General features: G+C 39.6%; 1 protein-coding gene across 1 annotated transcript in view; it reads right to left on the reverse strand.

Annotated features, from left to right (window-relative positions):
- Window positions 1–20,888, reverse strand: part of VWA3B (von Willebrand factor A domain containing 3B) — a 74,124-nt gene extending 53,236 nt beyond the window's left edge. The window contains exons 1-7 of the mRNA XM_062578076.1: window positions 20,828–20,888; window positions 18,987–19,211; window positions 16,825–16,919; window positions 14,156–14,406; window positions 12,161–12,320; window positions 8,116–8,285; window positions 6,103–6,227 (exon numbers count right to left, since the gene is read on the reverse strand). Coding sequence (XP_062434060.1) covers window positions 6,103–6,227; window positions 8,116–8,285; window positions 12,161–12,320; window positions 14,156–14,406; window positions 16,825–16,919; window positions 18,987–19,211; window positions 20,828–20,867 — 1,066 coding nt within the window. The 5' untranslated portion in view covers window positions 20,868–20,888. The remainder of the gene's footprint in view (window positions 1–6,102; window positions 6,228–8,115; window positions 8,286–12,160; window positions 12,321–14,155; window positions 14,407–16,824; window positions 16,920–18,986; window positions 19,212–20,827) is intronic.
- Window positions 20,889–21,393: the final 505 nt, after the last annotated feature.

Raw genomic sequence — 21,393 nt, forward strand, 5'->3', positions numbered from 1 at the left:
AATATACAGTGATTCACCATTCAGAAGATAAGACACTCAAACCCGTCTACTGAAGTTGGCTATCAGTTAGCAAACAAACTTGATCATTTTGATCTTTGATAAACTTCCTTGAAAGAGTAATATGAACATGGTTTTCAAGGTAACAACTGAATTTTACATGTGAAATCCCTTTTATTTCCAATAAATATTTTGAAATGTGTTATTGTACAGTGCCATCTCCTGGGACCTGCCTATACTTCAAAAAAAGTCTGCTTCAGCCAATAAAACAAAAATCAACATTTTCTCAGTTGCAAAAAGCCTAAGTAAAGCAAACCTTTCCACAGTACAAAACATAAAAGGCAGAAAAAAATTAAATTGTCCTTACAAGTTCAATAAATGTATTCTGTTCAAATACTTATGGACGCTAGCCTAGCTAGCTAGTAAGACAATTTTCCTTTAAAAATAATCCTTCCCCAGAAATGCAAAATATACAAAATACGACCGTTAGCAAAATTTGAGCAAGTAGGGAGCCAGACAGTTCCTGGTGAGTAGCCAGCCATTAAATACATATCTGTAGTAACAGTACAGAACTAAAACCACAAAATATATGCACTCAAACACACACATCACACATTTCTAAATTTAAGATTGTTGAAAATGCAATCCAGCGAATCTATATATCCACTGAAGGATATACAGAATCCACTGATTCTATATATCCCGCACAAGCTGTCAAATAGCAGGATCTAGATTTAATTTTATGAAGGTATTTAATGCTATGTTAAAAATATTGAAAGAATTAATAATTTTCAACTACCTTCAAAATAGTATTGATGATTTTATAGTATTTCTTCATTTCCCCTTTAATTAATGCCACAGACTCTTCAGTTTTACAGGAATATTGTTGTTGTCTCCAATAACACGTGTATTGAATTAACATTACACAAGAAAGTATTTTTTCCTATTTGCTTTTATGCTGCAACACAGCAAAGTAAAACCACACACATTTTTAAAGCAAACAGGTTTGATGACCCATATTTTATAGGACAAATGCAGGCATCAACAACTCTGCACTTCTAGTGTCGAGTTGCCTAGAAAACCTTTCATCCAGGCATCAGTCTTTGCTGGGTTCGACTGGAAGAGCAGGTTGCAAGCGATGCTACCGAAGCAACTTTCTGTCTCTAGGCGGGACGCTCACCTCCACCTCCACTTCTTTTCCTTTACAGCTAAGGAGAACGGGGAAGGAAAAGCTATACCTCTAGCAACTGAGTCCCCAGACTCAATATATGCGTGCGCGCGCGCACACACACACACACACACCCTCTCATCAGCATCCTCTAGGCAGAGCCCGTGGGCTATCCCTAGGGGCGACTACTTTAAAGTGCATCAGTGAAAAACGACTGAAAAAAACAAACCTCTCGTCAGTTGAAATTCTCCGCGTTCAAACCTCGGTCGTGCCATTTTTAGGGTCACGAACCGCAGAACAGTTTCAAACCTCTGCCCCGGCAGCGGCACCGTCCCAGACAAGGGCCCCGGCTCCGTCCCATTCCCTGGCCCCCCCCTCTGCACCTTCCCTCTCTCCAGGAACCCCCTCGTCTTACCAAAAAAAAACCCCAAAAAAACACGTTTTAAGGGCTTTTAAGACCTTTAAGGGGTTAAGGGTTGTTCCATCGCCCTCCCCGTGCCCCAGCCACGAAGCGGCCGCGCCGGCTGACAGTTTAACTGTCCCCTGGGCTCCAGCCAGGAACCCTCTGGCCCCATTTCGAACGGCGTCACGGGCGACGGCCACAGCCCGGCCGGCAGCCGCAGGAAACGCGCGAGCAAAACAGCGCTAACGCTCTTGTTTACTCCTGGCCCGCGCTCAAGAGTGAAAGGTTATTTTTCGCTCCTGCCCGTCCCCCTCTCTCCCCGACCCTCCGCTGCACCGCCAGGAGTCGGTTGAGATCCCGCCGAGCGCTGCCGGCGCCAGCCCAGGTCCCGCTGCAGGGAAGCAGGCTGCTTTTCGGCCTTTGGCCGCCAAAACTTCAGGGAAAGGAGACCAAGTGCTCGCAAAGCACACGGCCGGCCGTGCCGGAGGAGGCCCTGCCCGCAACGACACGGTGTTTCCGACCCTGGACTAGATGAAGACGACAGCGAAGGGCACAAGCGAGAGCCTGGGGCAGCGGAGTTTTGCTGACACCTGCTAACTGAGAAGCAAGGCAGTACGGCTAAGCAAAAACACACGCACGCTTGCGCACATACGTGGAAACTGATAACCATCCTCATTTCCATTTCCCAGTTATTTCACCCTGGCAGGCAATCTTAAAAGAAGAAATTTTTTCCCCCGCCTACCTGCCAGCAGACAAACTCATCCAGTTTGACAAGTCATTGTAACCCAGTGCATTTCACATGCAAGATATAGTAACTACTTAGAAGAAAAGCCATACAAAAAAGCCTAAAAAATCTAAAATATCTTTGAAAATCAAGCAAATACCAACACAAATGTAAAACGTGCAAAACAAAAGTATTTCTTCCTTCTCTGACTATCTGACCTGGACCATGGAAGTGAACCCAAATGCAATGGAAGATTTATTTTAAACTTGATTTGCTTGCAAGTTAAAAGCATTTAGTTTTTTCACTGCTAGTCCCTTTCTCAGCCTCTGTGGGGCAGCAGAACATAGCAGTATTCCCAGAAGTGCTGATTTTTTAAAAACCACACTTAGAAGGGGAGGAATCAGAGGTACAAAGGACCATAAGAGGGTCAGCTGCTCCCTGTACCTACTAGGTCAAGCAGCAGAGAAATTCATTCCAGCCAGACCCTGCCCCTTTTCCAGTGCGCAAATGGACAAAGTAAATGAACTTTGTACCCCATGTGGTACTGCACAGCAGCTATCTGCATCACTCTCTACACATTAGCAAAGAGATTTACCAGGCCAAGGTTAGGCTGCTAAGACTAGACAAAGCATATGTAAGGAAAAAGCAGAAACACTGATCTTTATTATAGTTTGTAAGCAAAGGAGCCACTCTGAAGATATTATCCTGGTTCTCTGGAGAGAGATCTCTCTCGCCTGTGCCTATGCAAAGGTTATTTACTTCAATATAATACATGAGGGTAGCATTTGTATGTGTACATATAACATGTATATATATATGTATACATATAACATGTAGCATATACATCTACATATAACAACCTAAATTCTCCCTGTAACCATCAGGTAACTGTGGACAATCAGACCGAGTGAAGAGTACAGCCGATGCTGTTCATAAGCCAGTCAGACAAATAAGCCTATGCAGCCTGTAATAGCTTCTTATTCCAGAGGACTGTCCATGCTCTCACATCAGGCAATTCCTGATTTCAGTCCACTGATGTTTTCTTTACACGTGCCAACTCATCTATTCCATCACACAGCAAAAAAAAAAAAAAAAAAAAAAAAAAAAACTGCCCAGAGATTAACTCTTGTTTCTATTTTAACCAACAAGGAGCTACTATTCATTACAGGATCTAGCTCAAAATGCCACTGCTCTTCAAACCCTGTTCAGCACTTATCTCACTGTTGCTCCAAGCAGATAACACAACTGTGCACTTTCCGGAAGGACCTCCTCGGCAGCTTCCACCATCTCTCACCCCCTATGTCTTCAAGTTGCAACCTAAATTTCATCTTCCTTCCCTTAAATTTCATGCCCCTTTCCGCTTCTATTAAAATTTTTAACTAGATGTAATTTACATTTAAGTTACATTTAACTTAATGTAACAGAATTGCTTAATTTGCGCCTTCTTGCAGATGGAGAAACTACGCAAAGGATGTAGGCAGAAGTGATAATAGGGAAATCAGTGCTGGAAGGTAAGGAGATACTACCACATTTGTACAAATTAGGCTTTAAATAATTAGGCTATATATAAAGCTTTACTTCTGCCTTAAGCAGATCTGAGTCTGCCTACATAAGGACCCTAATTGTTTAGTGGCTTACACCTGTTTTGATCTTGAGCATGCATTCAAACTGAGTGTTAAAACAAATTCAAATTTGGCAGTTTCTCACGCTTACTTTCTAAATGACTGCTCAAGATGCAATACAGGGGAGAATTAAGCTCTTATCTGAAGTTTTAAATATCTTACTTCTGACCTATTTTGGTTAAATATATGAAGAAAAGTGAACATGAAGATACCCTGTATTTGCAAAATTATGTTATTCAGTGGATACCCAGAAGACTATCAAGTGGTCTTAAAATGGTTTCTTCAGTCCATAAAATATAATGATGAGTCTGAATTTCCAGCTGTTGCATTTGTGGTGCAAAAAGAAACAGAATCAAAATGTTCCTGTGCCTCCCCTTATTTTCCAAGAAACACCACATTTGGAAGATTAAATATCTGGTTCATTTTCTATTTGTTTCCTTCTACGGTTTATGGCATGCATCCAAGAACCAGTTTCAGAACACATTAGCAGGTAATCAACATTTTTATTATTATTGCCTTCTACATCCTTCAAGGAGACTCAGAAACAAGAGGCATCAGACACAGATCAGAATAATGTCTCCAATGTATTTTCTTTTCTGAAAGGATTTTAGATTCTGCGTACGACTGGAACGCGCTCATTGGCTGTCAGTGATGTCACAACCCTGGTTATAATACCCAGTAAGTGCAGAAAGCTAATTGTGTTCCTTTTTAATGTGTAAATTCTACTCCATAATAGCAGTAAGACACAGCAGACAATGCATTTCAAGGAGATTACTGCCCTTTTGAGTGATTAAAGCTACTCAGCATTCAGCTTTAGAAACAGTGGTGAGGAAGTAATTTCAGTCATACAGGAGCTCTAGGCCTGTCTGTTGAAACAGGCTGGCTGCCGGGGGGGAAGAGGAAAGTCCCTCCCTCCAAAATGAGGTCCAGCAAGGAAGCACTTGAAGTAGGCTGAAGGCTATAATTATAGAGCTCGGAATTAGTATGAAATGAGACACAGTTTTGAAGCATACTCTGCTGTTAGTTTTTAAACTCTGTGCAGGACAGGCTTGACTGTCCTTTCATGAAGCAAACAAACAGGTGACACTTTGCCCTCTTACTTCTGGCCCCCACTATGGTTCTCTTGTACTGTTATAATCACAGTCTTAGCGTACAGTGAAGGATAGCTTAGTACATAAGAAACTAGTCTACGACCTGGGAAATATAGGCTAGTTAGTCACAGATTGCCATGTGAATTTAGGCGAATCACAAAGTCCCCTTATGCCACAGGATCCCTAGCAGTAAGAAAAGGATAATACAGCTCTACCTTTGGGGCAACACTCATGCGAAGTACTCCTGCATAATTGAAATATGAACCATAACAGTAAAGAGGTCTCATGCCTCCTGATGTTCAAAATATACCATTTTTTTATTGAATGTTTTGCTTATAAAGATTTCAGACACATGCAGCCTCACTTCACAGCACAAGCTGGTGTCCTCACAGGCTGATTGAAACCTCGATCCACTAAGACTGATTTAGCACAGAAAAAGTAGCACTATGACTAATAAGAATCACATTGAGAGCTTTTGGCCCAGCTCCCCATTAAGAAAGGGATTCTGCTTCTCTCTACTACTTGTTTTCTCTTATATTTTTTCACTTTTTTAATCTCTTTGCTCCCTCTTTTCTGGATCTTTTTACTGTGCTTTTAAAATCCGTTGGCCTGTATTTATTATAAATTCAAATCTTGAAAGAAGCAATCAACTTCATGTGGTTTTAATCCCCTTATATTAAGTATGAACTTGGCCTGTATCAATGTGGCTGTTGTATCAGCTGATTTACCATACCCTTTCTATTTTTCTTTCCTCTTCATTTCTGCCATTTCTCTTTACATTCCCATAAGGTCACTGCCAAGAGCACACCAGTACTATTCCATATCTTATGAAATAAATGTTCTTGCTTCTTCTCCTTTTTTCACTTCTCTTCCATTCTTTTTCACAAGCACATCCCCTACTCTCTTCACTTCTCTCTTTTCCTTTCCCTCTCCTTCTCACCCACAGAATTTCCATTTGACCAGCCCTGTCCCCACTACATCCAAGCTGACAGAAGGATTCTTTTGAGCTTACATTTAGCAAGTTCCTATACAACATTGCTATTTTGAAATCTTACTGAGAAAAACAGTATAATTCAGGGGGGTTTTGTATTGTCTACCTAGTGGCATCCGCCCTTTCACTTTTCTGGAATTCTGGGCAATTAGACTGTTTCCATCCTCTTCACATTTTAGTGCAGGTCCAGTAACATCCATATAGTCAATTCTCTCAACAAAAGCATGGAATCTGTAATACAAGACAGCGTTTCACCAGTATGTAAACTACGCAAATACATTCCTAATTTTTACTAGATATGTGGCACACATGCAAGTTTATTGTGGTGTACAGCTTTGGAATCACATCCTTACCTATTCAAGATATCCAAGCCTTCAACTCCAACAACATTATGAATATTATGAAACTTCTATGTACATTTATATATATTCTGAAGTCTTTTTTATGAAGAACACCCTTTCATTTTGGTACTGTTTACTCTGAGGCATCTTCCTTTTCAATCTTTTGGAAATCTGCTTCAATTAATACTTTTAGCTTACTGAGCAAGCACGTTATTTCACTAATGCCTTTGAATCAGCTCATCCTTCCAGTTCAAAGCCCAACAGGAACATTTATTTTACTATTGACATGCAAATCAGGAATTTAAGCAGACTATATTTACCCTCATTGTTAAAAAAGAGAAAAGATTTCAGAGAGAAAAAAGATATATTTCTAAAAAAGAACAAACTACACAAGAATCAGACTCAAACCATGAGGTGTCCATGAACTTAGGCCATTCCTATGAGGAATTTGGCTTAAACTTATATACTGTTATTAGGAAAATACTCATCAGCAAGATATGTTAGCTTACTAAGTCTCTGCATCTAAGCTAGACTCATGCAAAATTATTGAAGACTCAGTGGGAATCATATCCGATGAAATGGTTCTTCTCAGCTTCCTACCCTTTTGCCTCTTTATCTACTGTACAAGATACATTCACCTTTCTTTATAAAAGAGGAAAAAACTCGGCCAAAAAAGGAAAATGAAGAATGGCATCTGGCAGTGCACCTGGTATCACAGAGATACCACAGTTCTAAATGACAACAGTCATTTAGACACACATCAGACCACAGCAAATATAACTTTCCCACAGCATTGCTTTTGGCAGAAAGTCCATCTCTTAAAAGCTACTTCTAAACACAGATGGTTATAAAAGAGCTAAGCAGCTGCCATCTTACTAACTGCTCTGCTGCCATTTGGGAGATTTCTGCTGTTGGAGGTCTTCCCATTGCTGCATAACTAACAGCAAAACACAAAGAACTAACAGTCACTTAACAGTTCTATGATTTATAGTGACTTCTGCTAAGGAGAGAAACACCTATGGACTTCTACTACCCTCCTGCAGTTCAACATGAGCTCAGTATTGTGGTTATTTTTTTCCTTACTGTTCTCTATCAGCATCAAGATTAAAGTTGTATTATCCCTGTCCACTGAAGATTGATTCTAGATCCACAGGGCTGCTTCCCAGGCTAAGGCAGCCAACAAGCCGTGTGAAATATTTCAGTTTCCACCAACCACATCAAAGACCCTGGAGAGCATGGTACAGAACTGCAGCTTCAAATCACTGGGTATAATGAATAGCATTACCTCAATATTTTGTTATTTCTGGAAATGCTTATTTAGGACAGGCAATACCTTTTCAATATATGTCTATATATCACTTGATCCAACAAAACCATAATCCTTTGCTAGGGCCTGTGGATATTACCAAAATACAAAGCAAAATAATAAAAAGCTGTTTCAGTTCTTGTTGTGACTCTTTCCCCTGAACAATTTTTCAGTATTCAGAAGAGGAGCAGAAGAGAGACAATTTAGGATATAAATAAGGATGGCCTTTCTGCAAGTCTGGGAGCATCCATCTGAAGAGAAGCTTGGTCTGCTCAAGTAGGGCCTGTGTTTTATTCGTAGGTCTTTAATTATTTCCTCAATTTCCCTGGACAGCTGTCTCATTTCACTGAACAGCTTTGTCTCATTTTCTCCATGAGTAAAATTGGGATAATTCAGCTATCTTCAGATACTGTTCCTACCAGAAAAGCACTTTACAAATACTGAAATCATTATTGTGCTTCTTTTGTCATACCTGCCAGAGGCCAAGTGGCTAAGCTCCTTAAGGAAAGTAACAGTTCCATCTTCCCTGGCATTGAAAGATACAGTGTTGACTGGGCAGGGGCCATCACAAATCTTCTGAAGAAGTAGCTGCTTTGTGTCTCCAGGAACATCACCCACAGCAAAGAAATAAACAGCTTCAACCTGCCATTAAACATTAAAAAAAAAAAAAAGGGGGGGAAAAAAAAAAAGAAGAAGAAGCAGAAGAAGGAAGATTGACTGTTTTGCAGAGATATCTGGTACTTATTCAAACTCTGTCCTGTGCTGAGTACTGGGATGAAAATTTGGTTGAACATTACTTGGGCTATAAGACTTACACATTATTGGTTCTCCCTCTCATTTAACCTAGTTACTCAAATGAAGTATAACATGCTAACACTTCCTGAAGAACTGAACCTGGCTCACAATCCCTGGGCCTGATTCTGCCCAACATAAGAATGTCATACTCTTCTTACCATAGAAGAAGTTAACAGAAAAATCAAGACAAGTGTAAGAGATGACACCTTTATTATTAGTCAGGATGATGCACTCTGCTGCATTCTGCTTTTAAGAAGAAAGATGATCAAGAAGAGAGAGTTGGTGCCTTGCCAAGACTAAAAATCAGTAAGAAATTTTGTTCCAAAACTAGATTTGTTGGCAGCACATATTTTGAGGGGTAGGAAAGATGTATCATTCTTTGAATTCTATTGCAGGTATTTACAGATACTTCATATTCTTTATTCTTCCCAAGGCAGGTTTGTTATGACCACATACACGTATCTATGAAAATGTTATTGCGGGAGTGAGAAACTGAAGAAATGTCTTCTAGTTACTGCCTGTGTATTACATTGTAATAGATGTGATGTTGCCTGCACATATCCATGTTAACAAGCCTCATGGCAAGTATGCTTCTTGGATTTAGACTTTCATTAAAAGCAAATGCAGCAACAGCTATCTCCTCATGATGTTCAGGACAATAAGCAAAGCACATTAGGTCCTAAGGCATGGTACATATCAATTAATAAATATCAGCTGTTTAATTGAAAAAACTTCAGACAGGTATGGCAGGGAACCCTGCACATGCACCACAAAAGAGAAAGGGAGACAAAACTGTTTGAGTCTGGGAAGGCACTGAGGAAGTTTTTCTGCACTCGTACCATTTCATGCAACAGTAAAGCAAATTCAGTATCATCTAAAAGCGTGTTCAAGCATTTCCATTACTGTCTTTGGCACTAATCTGTATTTCAGGTCCCTAAACCAACAGATTAGCACATGGACATCTTTTATCCAGTTTGTGCTCCCAGGCTGCAGTACCCTTTATTGTTCTAAATCATGAGCACATTGACAAAAAAAATGACACGGATTTCTGGATTTCAGGTTCTCTCCCCTCTGTTTTTTGCCACAAACACTCTGCCTAATGCTCATCACTGGAAGACTTCTCTCCCAAACAGACAGCCCAGTCCCATACTACACTGGGCAAATTGCTGAAGCAGCACTATGCTGTCTCAGGCTTACCACACTTACCGACCACGCTTACATGGGAGCAAGCAAGCCTGTGGTTGGCCAGGTTCCCTGATATCACTGTTAACACTAGACAAATACTAACGTTAAAGAGACAAATCAATGTATTTCACAGAAGTGCAAGATTAACAAAATACTAACTTTAGAGATGGATGCACAGAAACAAAAAGGAAACAATGCTTGCAGCTATTTGTGTCTCAGTTCAGTTCTAAAAGGTTCCCTCTCTGTTTCATCCAGCTAAAAAGCTGTCAGAGCATGTACACAGCCCTCCCAGCTGGGACTCAGTCCTGAGACAACACCCTTGTTCTGGAAATTCCTTTTACTGAAGAGCTGTCTGACCTGGGGGGACACACATGCATTACACAACCACTCCTCTGTGTTCCTCCTGATTCACATGTTCTTCTCCTTCCTGAGACTGCCAATAATTCATAAACTTGGTATTTAATTAGGATATCAATTTTCACACTTCTTACAAAGAAATTATTGCCTGCTCCTGTGACTTTTAAAATGCTGAATTCTTGGGCTTAGCTCACACAGAATCAACTCCTGACAGGAAAATAAACAAAATTGCTAACCACAGACAATGCACTCTTACCTAACTACAAACCCAGCAATAATATACCATGAAGAAAATTGTTCTTACAGATCAGTGGGGGAAAGGTTCAAACCTTTGTATGTAGTCCTTCATATTTTGAAAATGATAATTTACACAGGCATCTAAACTAGCAAGCAAATGGCTGAAAAGAATAGGAAGGAGACCAGCATAAGCAGTTCCTCATGGTCTTTATCTTAGTGGAGAGGTTCATTTTGGATGAGTGACCCCTTACTGCAAGCTTACCAGAGTGGTGTGACACATCCGTATGGAACCACAAGTTAAACTCTGCAGATGCAGCTATGGAAGGTACAGCTTGAAGGACTGCAATGTGATAGCAGAGTGATCTTTAGCTTGGGACAGAGCCGTGAGGAAAGGAAATCAAGGGAGTAGCCATACACAGGAAGAAAAGCTCCACTAAAGGAATGACAGGGAGAGCCAAGTCTAGGGAAAAAGAAGCTATTGTTTTGGAACAATTTCTGTTGACGAAGCTAGCTCCAAGGAGTGACTCATTTATGACTGTTCAGCGAGCATGCAGCTTTTGCCCGGGACTGAATGGAGACTCCACCAGCCTGCACTACAGCAAAGCTTGCACCCAAACTGAACTATCAGACATGAATGAGAATGATGGTACTTGGGAGTAATTAAAGTCTGCTTTATACTGATCGTCTGCCAAAACTGACTTCCTCAGACTACCCACTAGCCCACCGATGTCCAGAAAAAAATAATAGATGTTTCACTGTCAGCTGGATTTTAATTTCTATTTATTCATACTCAGACTCACCAGGTCCAACAAGCCTTTTTTTTACTCAGACAATACTGAAATCTAAAGATGATCTTTTTTTTCCCCCACCAAGAAATCAGTAATATATTGCAAATTGAAAATGTTAATAAAATTTATGAAAGAAATATCTAAAAAAGCAGTTATAAAAAATGTCACTCTCGCATAACTTGCTCCTCAGCTGGGTCCTTTTCAATATCCATTTTCAAACAGCAAGGTTCATGCAGTTGAGAATTCACTTACTTACACAGGACACCAGAAAGAAACTAAATCCCAGTTTACTCTCTCCTTCAAACAATGTTTCAGAATGAGATTTATAAGGAAGTTAGGATAAGCTACGTGCAGAGGGATGGATCTTAATGGTAGTAAAAACTAATGATTCTAATATACAAACAATGGGCCCAATTTTCCATTAAATTCAGGTGCCAGAGAGCTGAATCAATTTACATCATAAGCAAATTTCATACAATGTCTCTTTCATGACACAAGTTTTAAGTGACTAGCTCAAATGATGGCATATATTTTTTACATCTTGTGGCTCTGCTACAATGAATAATGTAATATGGCACTTTTAGAAATAGACAGAATTTAGTTGCAACAATACTTGGATATGCTTTGTGCTATTGTCCTGGAAGAAACTTTGTCTACGATCTAAATGATGCAAAAGAATTTGCAGGCCCCTACAATCACCTAATGCTTAAGTAAAATTATGTACATGCTATTTTGGATTTTAAGTAAAATTTTCCAAGAGCATTATAGATATATTACAAAATAAAAATGGTTTCACTCTCTTCAGTAATGTTGATACGAATAGTATTTTCATAAGCTTGAGACCCTGAAAAACATATATGGTAAAGACAGTGGAAGGCAAGATATTTTATCTTTCCCTTAACGAATGAATATGTTATTTATTCTGTATACTCTATGGAAAAGAAAACAAATAAGTTTCTGCTTTCAAAATACAACACATTTACATAAACAGGCTCTCAGTAAACATAGTGTGCAGCTATACTGGAAAAAAAATCTTCCAACCCCTCCCATTAATATTTATCTTTTCAAAATTCATCAGGGCAAATCATGGTAGCCAGTTTGGCATTGAATACTCTTGGATTTACTTGAGGCTTCTGCAGAGACATACGAGCTTACCGTCTCATCACTCATGGCTTCCAGCAGAGCCTTAGCAGAGCTGGTATGGCTGGCAGCTGTCATACGATCCAGCTTCCAAAGCCACTTAACAGCAGACTTTACAGTATGTTCAGACACAGGAGCAGATTTCTGTTGCCACTTCACGAGATCCTGAGCAGCCCTGAAAATAACAATAACTATAAATCAGAAGTAGTTAGAATAATGCAGGCAAAGCACAAAAGCAGATCTCTACTACTGTTACTATTTTCTTAAGTAATTTTTAAGTAATAATAACAAAAATAATAACTCACACATACTAAATCTAGACCTGCATTAAGGGAAGTAGAGGCGAAATAAAACCTTCAGAAAAATCTGGAATTTTTACAACATTTTTTTTAAAGATCACTGTTTCCAAAGCAGGGTCAAGATGGCTGAAGTACTTTACAAACAGTTCGTATTTCATATTTATCCTTAATATAAAAGATCTCTTTCAGCAGTAATTGGTTATAGAGGCTCACAACTGGGCAAGCTATACTCCAGAAGAAGGCTATAGCCTGTCTCCCACACTGTCGCCCAGACATTTATCAGCACGAATTTTTCCTTTAAAAAGTTGGGAGAAGGCACAATCATGTTTTTAAAATACGTGTATGAAAAAAAATATCTGGCTTCTACATGCCTCTCTTCACAATTTGTTGCATGGCCTTTGTGTCAGATCATTTTTTTCTTATCTGTGTTTTTTGTAAGAGAGTTGATCTTTATCAACCTATGAAAATAAGATTTCTGATGCTAAGCTTTTTGATATTTTAATTGATCAAAAGCCTTTTTCTCTTTTTCTTAATGGCATTACAGAAGTGCAAAAAAAAAAAAAAAAAAAAAAAGAACATGCACACCTGCACATGCAAATGAAAAAATAACCAGTTCCAACATCTGTGAAATTCCATCAAGTATTATTCTGAAGTGTTTTCTGCAAACCTAAAAAAAAACAGTATGCCTCCACAGATTCTGTAAGGTAATATTGTATGCTACAGTGTCCCTTACCTCTCTCCTGCAGCAATGATAAATTTGACAAATACTTCCTAGGTTACAGTGCCTAAATTTTGACTTAGCTTTGCAAACCATCATTAAAGAAAATGTTACATGTGCTTCTCAAAAGCTATATAAGCTGTCTTCTACCTTTCGAATCTCAGGTCTATCACAAGGTAGAGAATTAAGATCGGGCACCAGAATTAAATTAGTAGGATGAAGCTTGGGTAAAATGACCTTAGGAATTTCAGTTCTAAACAAAGATTCTAAATTCCTGTAAGTCATCTTTGATGACTTTCAAAATTGTACAGGCCAAACCCATATATATGCATTCAAACACTTATACATAAAAGAAAATTTGTGCAGATATGTATATTTGAATAGCTGCTTCTATTTTTCTATTTGTAATTAAACACAAATTCATTTATTCATGTTAGGGAGCAAGCACTTGTCTTTTGTTATGAAAATCTAGCATTGTTTCCTAGTTCTGCTACTGATTTCTGTGTGACCATGAACATCCACACAAATATGAACAACTATGCCTCTGCCTGTGTTACTCGGGGGAGTGTACACTTAGCTTTAAGGCAGAAACTTGTAACAGCTAAAGACATGAGAATGTCTTGGTAATCAGATGGAACCTGTCTAGATCACTCTGTAATGCTTTCATTCCTTACTTACATCCATTACTGCTCTTGCAGCATCTCCCTTATCTTTCTGTTTTTCTGTAGTACAGTTGTAAAAGGCTTACATCAATATTTGTTTTCTGTTAGTGTTCATCTGTTCCTCAGGATGGTAAGAATAGTCTTCCATTAAATGGAAGTACTAAGCTCAGCACTGCTGTGGGGGAAACTTGGCGGAAAATCTATAGGTATTACCACACAAATCATAACAATTTCTGCTACAGAAAGCATATTATCCAAACACATATAGATATGATACCAGACTTTTTTTTATTCTCCAACAATGGGCAGACATAGATTTCTTCCTGCTTACCGAATGAGGTTAAATTTGGCAATTTGGGTCACCTGTTCCAAGAGGACCATTGAAAGGGCATCACAGCATAGATCAAATTCAGTTGGAGATGCAGTGCCAAAATCCAAAACAATGACAATGCACTGTTCTTGAATCACTCCAAATATCTGTCGGCTTTCACTGGTTAACCATTCCATTCGTTGCTTGTATAGCTCAATAGCTCTCATTAGACAATCCACCAAATGAAGAATCAGTTCTTTTTTGGCTGTCAGCTTCATTTAAATGAGGGAGAGAAAGACATTGAACATCAAAACAAATAACACAAATGGAGCCCCAAGCTTAGCACAGCTGCAATAGCTGGCTTTTAAGAGCCAAATATGTCAGCCAAGGTAGAAGTGAAAACAACCCATTTCAAATCCACTATTTCAAGAGCAAATACTTGACAAATGCATCTAAGCTACAACACAAAAGACACTATTTTGTCCTAATTGCTTTTCATAATCTTTTTAAACAAGCATGGGACAGTGCCAATGGGTTGTATTACTTGTCTGTCTCAAGACTGGCACAATTAGAGTGAGCTAAAGAGGGGCTAGGATGGAGAAAGGGCTGCAGAACAGATGGATGAACAAACTGAGGAACAGAGAAACGTATTCTCTTAGACTGGAATTTTGACTGGCTCTTAAAATTGTGTGCAGCCGCACAAAAGAGTGTACAGTTTGGTTCTAGGGGCATTTCTGGGGGCTGTCTTTAGCTTTTGAAAGGAAATTTAAAATGCTTCCTATTTGTGTTTTTATTTCACTAACGATGCCCAACATTAGAGCATTTCTAGTAGGTGCTTTGGCAAATTTAGTTTAGATAAATGCAATCAACAGCTAAAACTTCCCACGCATATAAGCAAATTAAGTAATATCTAGGCTCCATACTAAAACGAAAAACATAGGAGACTATGAAAATATAGACACATTTACCTTGCAAAATGTGTAGGTTCTCATTCACTGTAGGTTCTCACCTACTGATCTCACTGAGTGTCTTTGTATCTACTATATATACTTGCAGTGAATGTCTTATCTACTAAAGACATTTCCCTGATATCTCTGTTCCATTTAAGCTAATTTGCCTGCTACCTTCTGCCTCCAACCAGTTTCCTATGTGTGAGTACAAAACCTTAGAGGTATAAAGGTTTTCAAATAAAAACATTTCTCAGTGAGAAGAAATTTTGAGCATTATCCCAGAGTGATAGTCTGAAAATTTCTTCCTCTCAAATGTATTATTCCCCGTCCCTTAACGTCAACTAGGGTCTTGTAAAGTGCCTCCCAAGTGCACAGTATCGGGCTGTCTGCCAAAGGAATGGAGGCCTGGAAAGGAGCACTCAGAAAGTCCCGTTCGCTCCTATCACAGATAGCCTCATACAAGCAGCTCACTGCATTACACTGATCAAACTCCATCTTAAAATAAAGCAGTTTTCTTGCCCCTCCCTCCTTCTTGTAGACTGAGTCAGATTCCTATTTCTCAAAGGGCTGGAAAACCTCTAACTGTCCAAGCTAAATTTATTCATGGCAGCTTATACCCAATTATATTTGGACTAGTATGCTTTTTAGCATAGAAAACTATAGCTCTTCTCTGTCCCTGCAATTTGCCTTTCTGTAGGCATTCAAGGGCAATAATATCTCTTTTCAGTTTTCTTTGGGCTTAACTAAATGTATCAGTGTCAACTGAGCCCTCTGGTAAGATCAGCACTCCACTGTTGTTCACCCTACTAGCCTTTCCCAGTAGCTGCTCCAGCCTGAATTGCTTCTTCTTAACCTATGATAACCAGGACTGTACACAATATTCTAAAAGAGGGCTGACCAGTCTTGTAGATATTGTGGGCATTTTATGGCTACAGTAAATTTTTTTTCCCCTTGGCCTCAACACTTCCTAAGACATTATGTAGCTACTTCATATAGAATTAAGAGGAAGAAAAGAGGGAATAAGACTCCCTGAAATGGTTCTTTCTCCATTTTTGCACCTCGTGCCTCAGAACTAATGCTAGTTAAAAGAAAAATAAAAAGCTATTGTTTTTTTGTAAAATCTTTTGTGAATTAACTCTCACCCCTACTAGCTCACATGCATCTCTCTTCAATCAGAATCCATCCTCTTAATAATGGGACAGCCAGCAGCTGTTACTAAGACATTCCTTAGAACATGAGTCTGGGCAGAGATCCAACTAGCTGTCTCTGTAGACTATGCTGAGCCTTTTGTGACCCACTGGCACTTAGCAATGGGGAGCTTTGCATCGGGAATGACAGCACATTATGTCTCCTCATTTCAGCATCTCCATTTGTTTTATTGACTACAATTTTCTTAACTCAGCTGAGCATCTTCTTTTTAAGTGTTTCCTCTTCAAAGAAAGGGTAAATGTTGCTTAGAAACTGCAGCCTTCTCTGGAAAGCCTTAGTGCAATGCTGCACCAAGGCAACTGTATAAGGCCTCACCAGAAAAAAAAAAGCGGGGGGGGAATGATATCTTGCTAATATACCACTGATCGTTATCATTAACAGTCTGGCAAAAGAGAAAAATATGCCAAAAGATAAAGTTCTCACACAAAAGATAGAAGTATTTTCTGTCATGGGGAGAAATTACAGGCACATCATTCTACTACAGTGATACTAAGTGCATGGGAAAATTATCACAAGTCAATCCACACTTACATTATACACGCTGCCATCTTTTGCTCTCATGTATTGAGGAAATAGACCATCTGCATACCGAGAAGCCACAGGTTTCCCCAAGGTGGCCACATAATCTACAGTAAGGGTTACAAAAGATTAAGTTGCTAATCATAAGGATTACTTTCACAATGGACTTTTCTAAAACATATGCAACATAAAAGGGGACAAATCCTCTTCTAGTTATCATGTACTTGCTTTAGATAAATTGAAATATCTTTTCACAGAAATCTAAAACCAAAATGCAATAAACCCTTTCCAGGGGAATGAGGATTCTTTGGATATACTGGGCTTTGAATGAGGAGGAGCTTTTTCTTTAGTAATGAGCATTGCAAGATACATCTGTCCTTCAAACAGATACTTTCCAGCTTGACATGCATACTATCCATATGTGAGGCAGATGTATCTGTACTGTACTCCTGATGTTAGGAGGCTTGTAAGCAATTTTAATTATATTTTCATTTTACATTTTTTTCTGGTTTTGTTTATATCAGGGCACTCAGGGCACCAAAAGGCTTTGATTGCCCTGATCAGCCTCACCTGGGGCCTCCACCCATAGGATATGCAGGCCTGAGTACCCAGCCTTTGCTTGAGCTGTGTTTTAAGTATACCTGCCTCAAGTCCTTCCTCTAGCTCTCTCTCCTGGATGGACCTATCTCCAGTTCAGACTCCTGGATGGACTTCTTGGACCTATGTTGCAGCTTTGTTTCCAGTCTTGTCTCTGGCTCTATCTCCTGCTGCTCCTGACTGGACTCCTGGGGTGGACCCTGGACCTGATTCATCATCTCACCTCATCTGGGACTGTCAATAGACCCTGCTACCAGCTCCCTACTGTGCCTGCTGTGCTCAGATGCTGCAGGACTAAACACTGGTCACTGGGGGCAGTGCCTGTGCTGTAGTCCCCTTGGGCTTCCGGCTCAGCACCCTGTTCTTGCTGCTCCCTGACAGTCTAGTCAGAAGAGGGGGGAAGAGTACATTTAGTTGTTTATAAGCAAAAAGATAAACGAAAGATTTAGGTGATTAAACTTCCATATTATGCATTTACCTCTCCACAGGACTTGCAAATATTTGTCCATCAAACAAAATACAAGATCTGGAACAGATAATGCTGTTCTCTTACACAACTAAATGGGTGGTGAAGTGGGTGCAACTAAGGAAAATGTTGTGCTCTGCTCTTTTGGTAGCCAGAAAACTTCTGCAGTAACTCCACTGATAGGAAAATATTAGGGGTGGGAATATCTAACGTCACAAGGCAGCTATTCTATAAAGCATGCTGCCCTGTCAAGCTGGTACTTTTTGTTCTTAAACATACACTGCAACAGTAACAACATGAACCTTGCTTTACAGCTTCTTCTTCCTCTACAGCATACAGGATTTTAGGATCTGTACTGCTGGTCTTTGAATGCCTCATGGACACAAGCCAGCATTAATAAAAGCTGGAACAATTGCAATATATTACAACTTTTACTTCTCAGGCTGTAAACTCCCCAAAGGAGACGCTATCTAACCGTGATCTGCAAAGCACTGTTATAGAAGTGATTAGTAACTATTAGCAAATTCTTCCTCTCCAGCTGCCAGAAAGCTGCAAAGAACACTTTTGTACAGCCTGAGTTTGCAATAAAATCAACCTGAATTCAAACCAAATTGAACTGCTTGCTTAAAAATTGGATGCCTGGTAATGATTACTATTCAGGAGATCTTTGGCTAGCTCAGATAATCAACCAGTAGATCACAGATTAGAGCATACTGTACTCCACATTTGCCTCCTGAAAAAAAGGACAGACATCTCATGGAGTGTTACTCTCGGGCAAAAGATTAACAGTCCTAGCACCACAGGTTATTTTCCAGCTGTAGCTAAAATGTAGAGCACATGAACGGGAGTAGGTAAAGAAGAAACAGTATAGTTCAATAAGGAAAGCATTTTTCTCAGATCAAGAAGAATTGGCATTCCTGAGTACTTTCAATGTGCCTCAGTTCTGGCAATGTCAGGAAGTGGGAGCATGGCTTTCTTTCTATCACCATTATAAAATAACAGCCGATCTGAAAATCTCCTCAGTGTAGACTGTAATGCAAGATGAGCACCACACTACAGCCTATTCTAAGTCTTTTTTTTATTATTATTCTGTTATTAGCTTGTCTTATACCTTTCTTGTGCTGGAATCCAATTTGTGACAAAATCTGGGAGAGGGACAATTTATTTCTCTTGAGCCCATGAAGTTGAAGCCATTTAGAAGATGAAATGAGGGGTTGTACATCCAAGGCCCACTGACAGACTGCCAGTCTCCCTTCCTTTTCTTTCGATTTCTTCTTGTGGACCTCATGGGAATTTGAGCTTTCATGATCTTGTCTGTGCTTTGAATCAAAGGCATCTGTTTTAAAGAGAAAGGAGGGAAAAATACCATTTACATTTTAACAGAAAGATTCTCTTGAATTCTCTCCTTTCTCTACTTCTCTTCCATGGCACTCTATATACTTTACCTCTCTTTTTTTTTTTATTATACTGAATAATGTTCTCAGTTTGGAAAGCTGCTGTCAGTCCTCCGCATCTACTTGCTATGATGCCTCTTTTTTTCATCCATGTACATGCACCTTCAATTTATTACCAAAAAAATGTTTCTTTTATGCTGAAATCCAAGCACTGACAAGGCTAAGTCCAGTTTGCCAAAGGGCAATTCTTGCCTTCCCTAAGATATCTCTCTTAAATGTTGGGAATGACAACCCATAACAGGCACCTGAGGTTTGTCAGATTATCACTACATATGCAATAGAAATATTATGCAATAAATCAAGGCTCTCTAACAATTGTATGTTCAATTTCTACCATTAACAATGGCAGAGACAGCTGCAGATCCTGACTTTTTTTGTAAGACAGGTGAAACTCCCTCACCTCGTGTCGACACACAAGTGTAAATGATAGTATTGGTAGTAGCCGTTTCAGGCCCTGTGATGGATCATGCACAGACACAGAGGATTTGGGACATGAATGTCCAGTTTCATTTTAAGTTCTACAGAACAATGAACACACCTCAGCCCTGATTTATAGTTGGTTGGGCTGGCTCCACCTGAAACAGGTAGCAGAGGAAGTCTAGGGCCTGGAGGGGTTGAGGAAGAAATGGAAGGGATGGCAAAAGTAACCTCTCTTTTCCTCAGCACACAGGGTTCTAGGAAGACTTGGTATTTCCTGCTCATTACCAACATTCTCTGCATGAGCCAAGCTGGGTCTACTTGATTAATTAGCCTTGCTGTACCTAACTTGATTTTCTGTGGACGTTTGATGTTCCTGCCCATTTTCTCCAGCATCAACGTTATCTGCAGCATCCTTGTCCCCCATTGCCCCAAATACTGTAAGCTGTTGAAGCTGCAAATGTACTGCCTGGATCAAACTGGTCCAGAATTCAGAGAGGCACTTCTATCTTTAATGACTACAAAATAACCTTCAGTCTAGTGGGGAATATGATCAGACCTCTCTGCCAAGATAAAATATGACAACTGACCTGGTTACAGAAGTTCATGAGATAAAATGTTCCTCAGTTAATAATATACAAAGGAAATGAGACTGCGCCTTCAAAAATCATCTTTCAGTGTGCTATATGGGGCAGACCAGCTCTTTTATAGCCATCAGTCCTATGAGCAGGGTGCTACTGTGGCAGGCCTGCAGAGGTAGGCTTGTTATCAGCCCTCCTCCTCCTCTCAATATAGAAGCAGCAGTGACAGATGTTAACTCTAGAGAGACATAGACGAAGGTAGGCAGCTGTTCAGGCACTGAACATAGCCAGGCAGTGTTTATAGTCACTTGAACAGTCATTCCTAGTTTCCTCCTCAGAAATGCACAAAAGCCAGCACAGCACCCTATACACAGCACAGGCAAGACTGGCACTGCTTCAGAATGGTTTGTACACAGCTAGTAGACCACGGTTCAACAAACCAAAATGTAAATTATCCAGAAAGCATAGAATCTCTGTAAAGACAGCCCTGAAATACTCACAGTCACTCCAGGCAAGTCTCTTACATGGATTGCCAGTCATGCTGGATGTCTTGATTTGAAACTCCTCTTTGTTTTCTTCTTAAAAACCTGAGGAATTATTTTTTAAAGAATTAAGAATTTAATATATTGCTGTGCGCAAGACAGTATGAACAGCAGACCAACAGCTAAGGCCTTGGCAATAATAAGGAGAAGGCTAAAGCCAAGATTTTCTCATGGATACTAATAGTACAGACTAAAAAGGATAGCTACTTGCCATGTCAATGAAGTGTGAAGTCAGATGTGATAGAGATCTCCCTCGTATTCTGAAACGGCAATGCAAGAAACTAGCAATACACTTTCCCTTCATCTCCTCTAAATTATCATAAAATATAGCCAATGTGGTAGTTTACACACAGACACGCTACAAAAATGAGAGTGGTATTTCGGCCTACAGACATTTGTATTACATTCTATTATTGCTTAGCATTATACCTTACCTTTGCTATAATCCTATTTATGACTAAACCTGGGAGTATCTGAGATGCAATTTTGTGAACAGATTCATAACTTTGTCTATAAGACTACAA

This window comes from Rhea pennata, chromosome 1 (assembly GCF_028389875.1).
Source record: "Rhea pennata isolate bPtePen1 chromosome 1, bPtePen1.pri, whole genome shotgun sequence".
Lineage (NCBI taxonomy): Eukaryota > Metazoa > Chordata > Aves > Rheiformes > Rheidae > Rhea > Rhea pennata.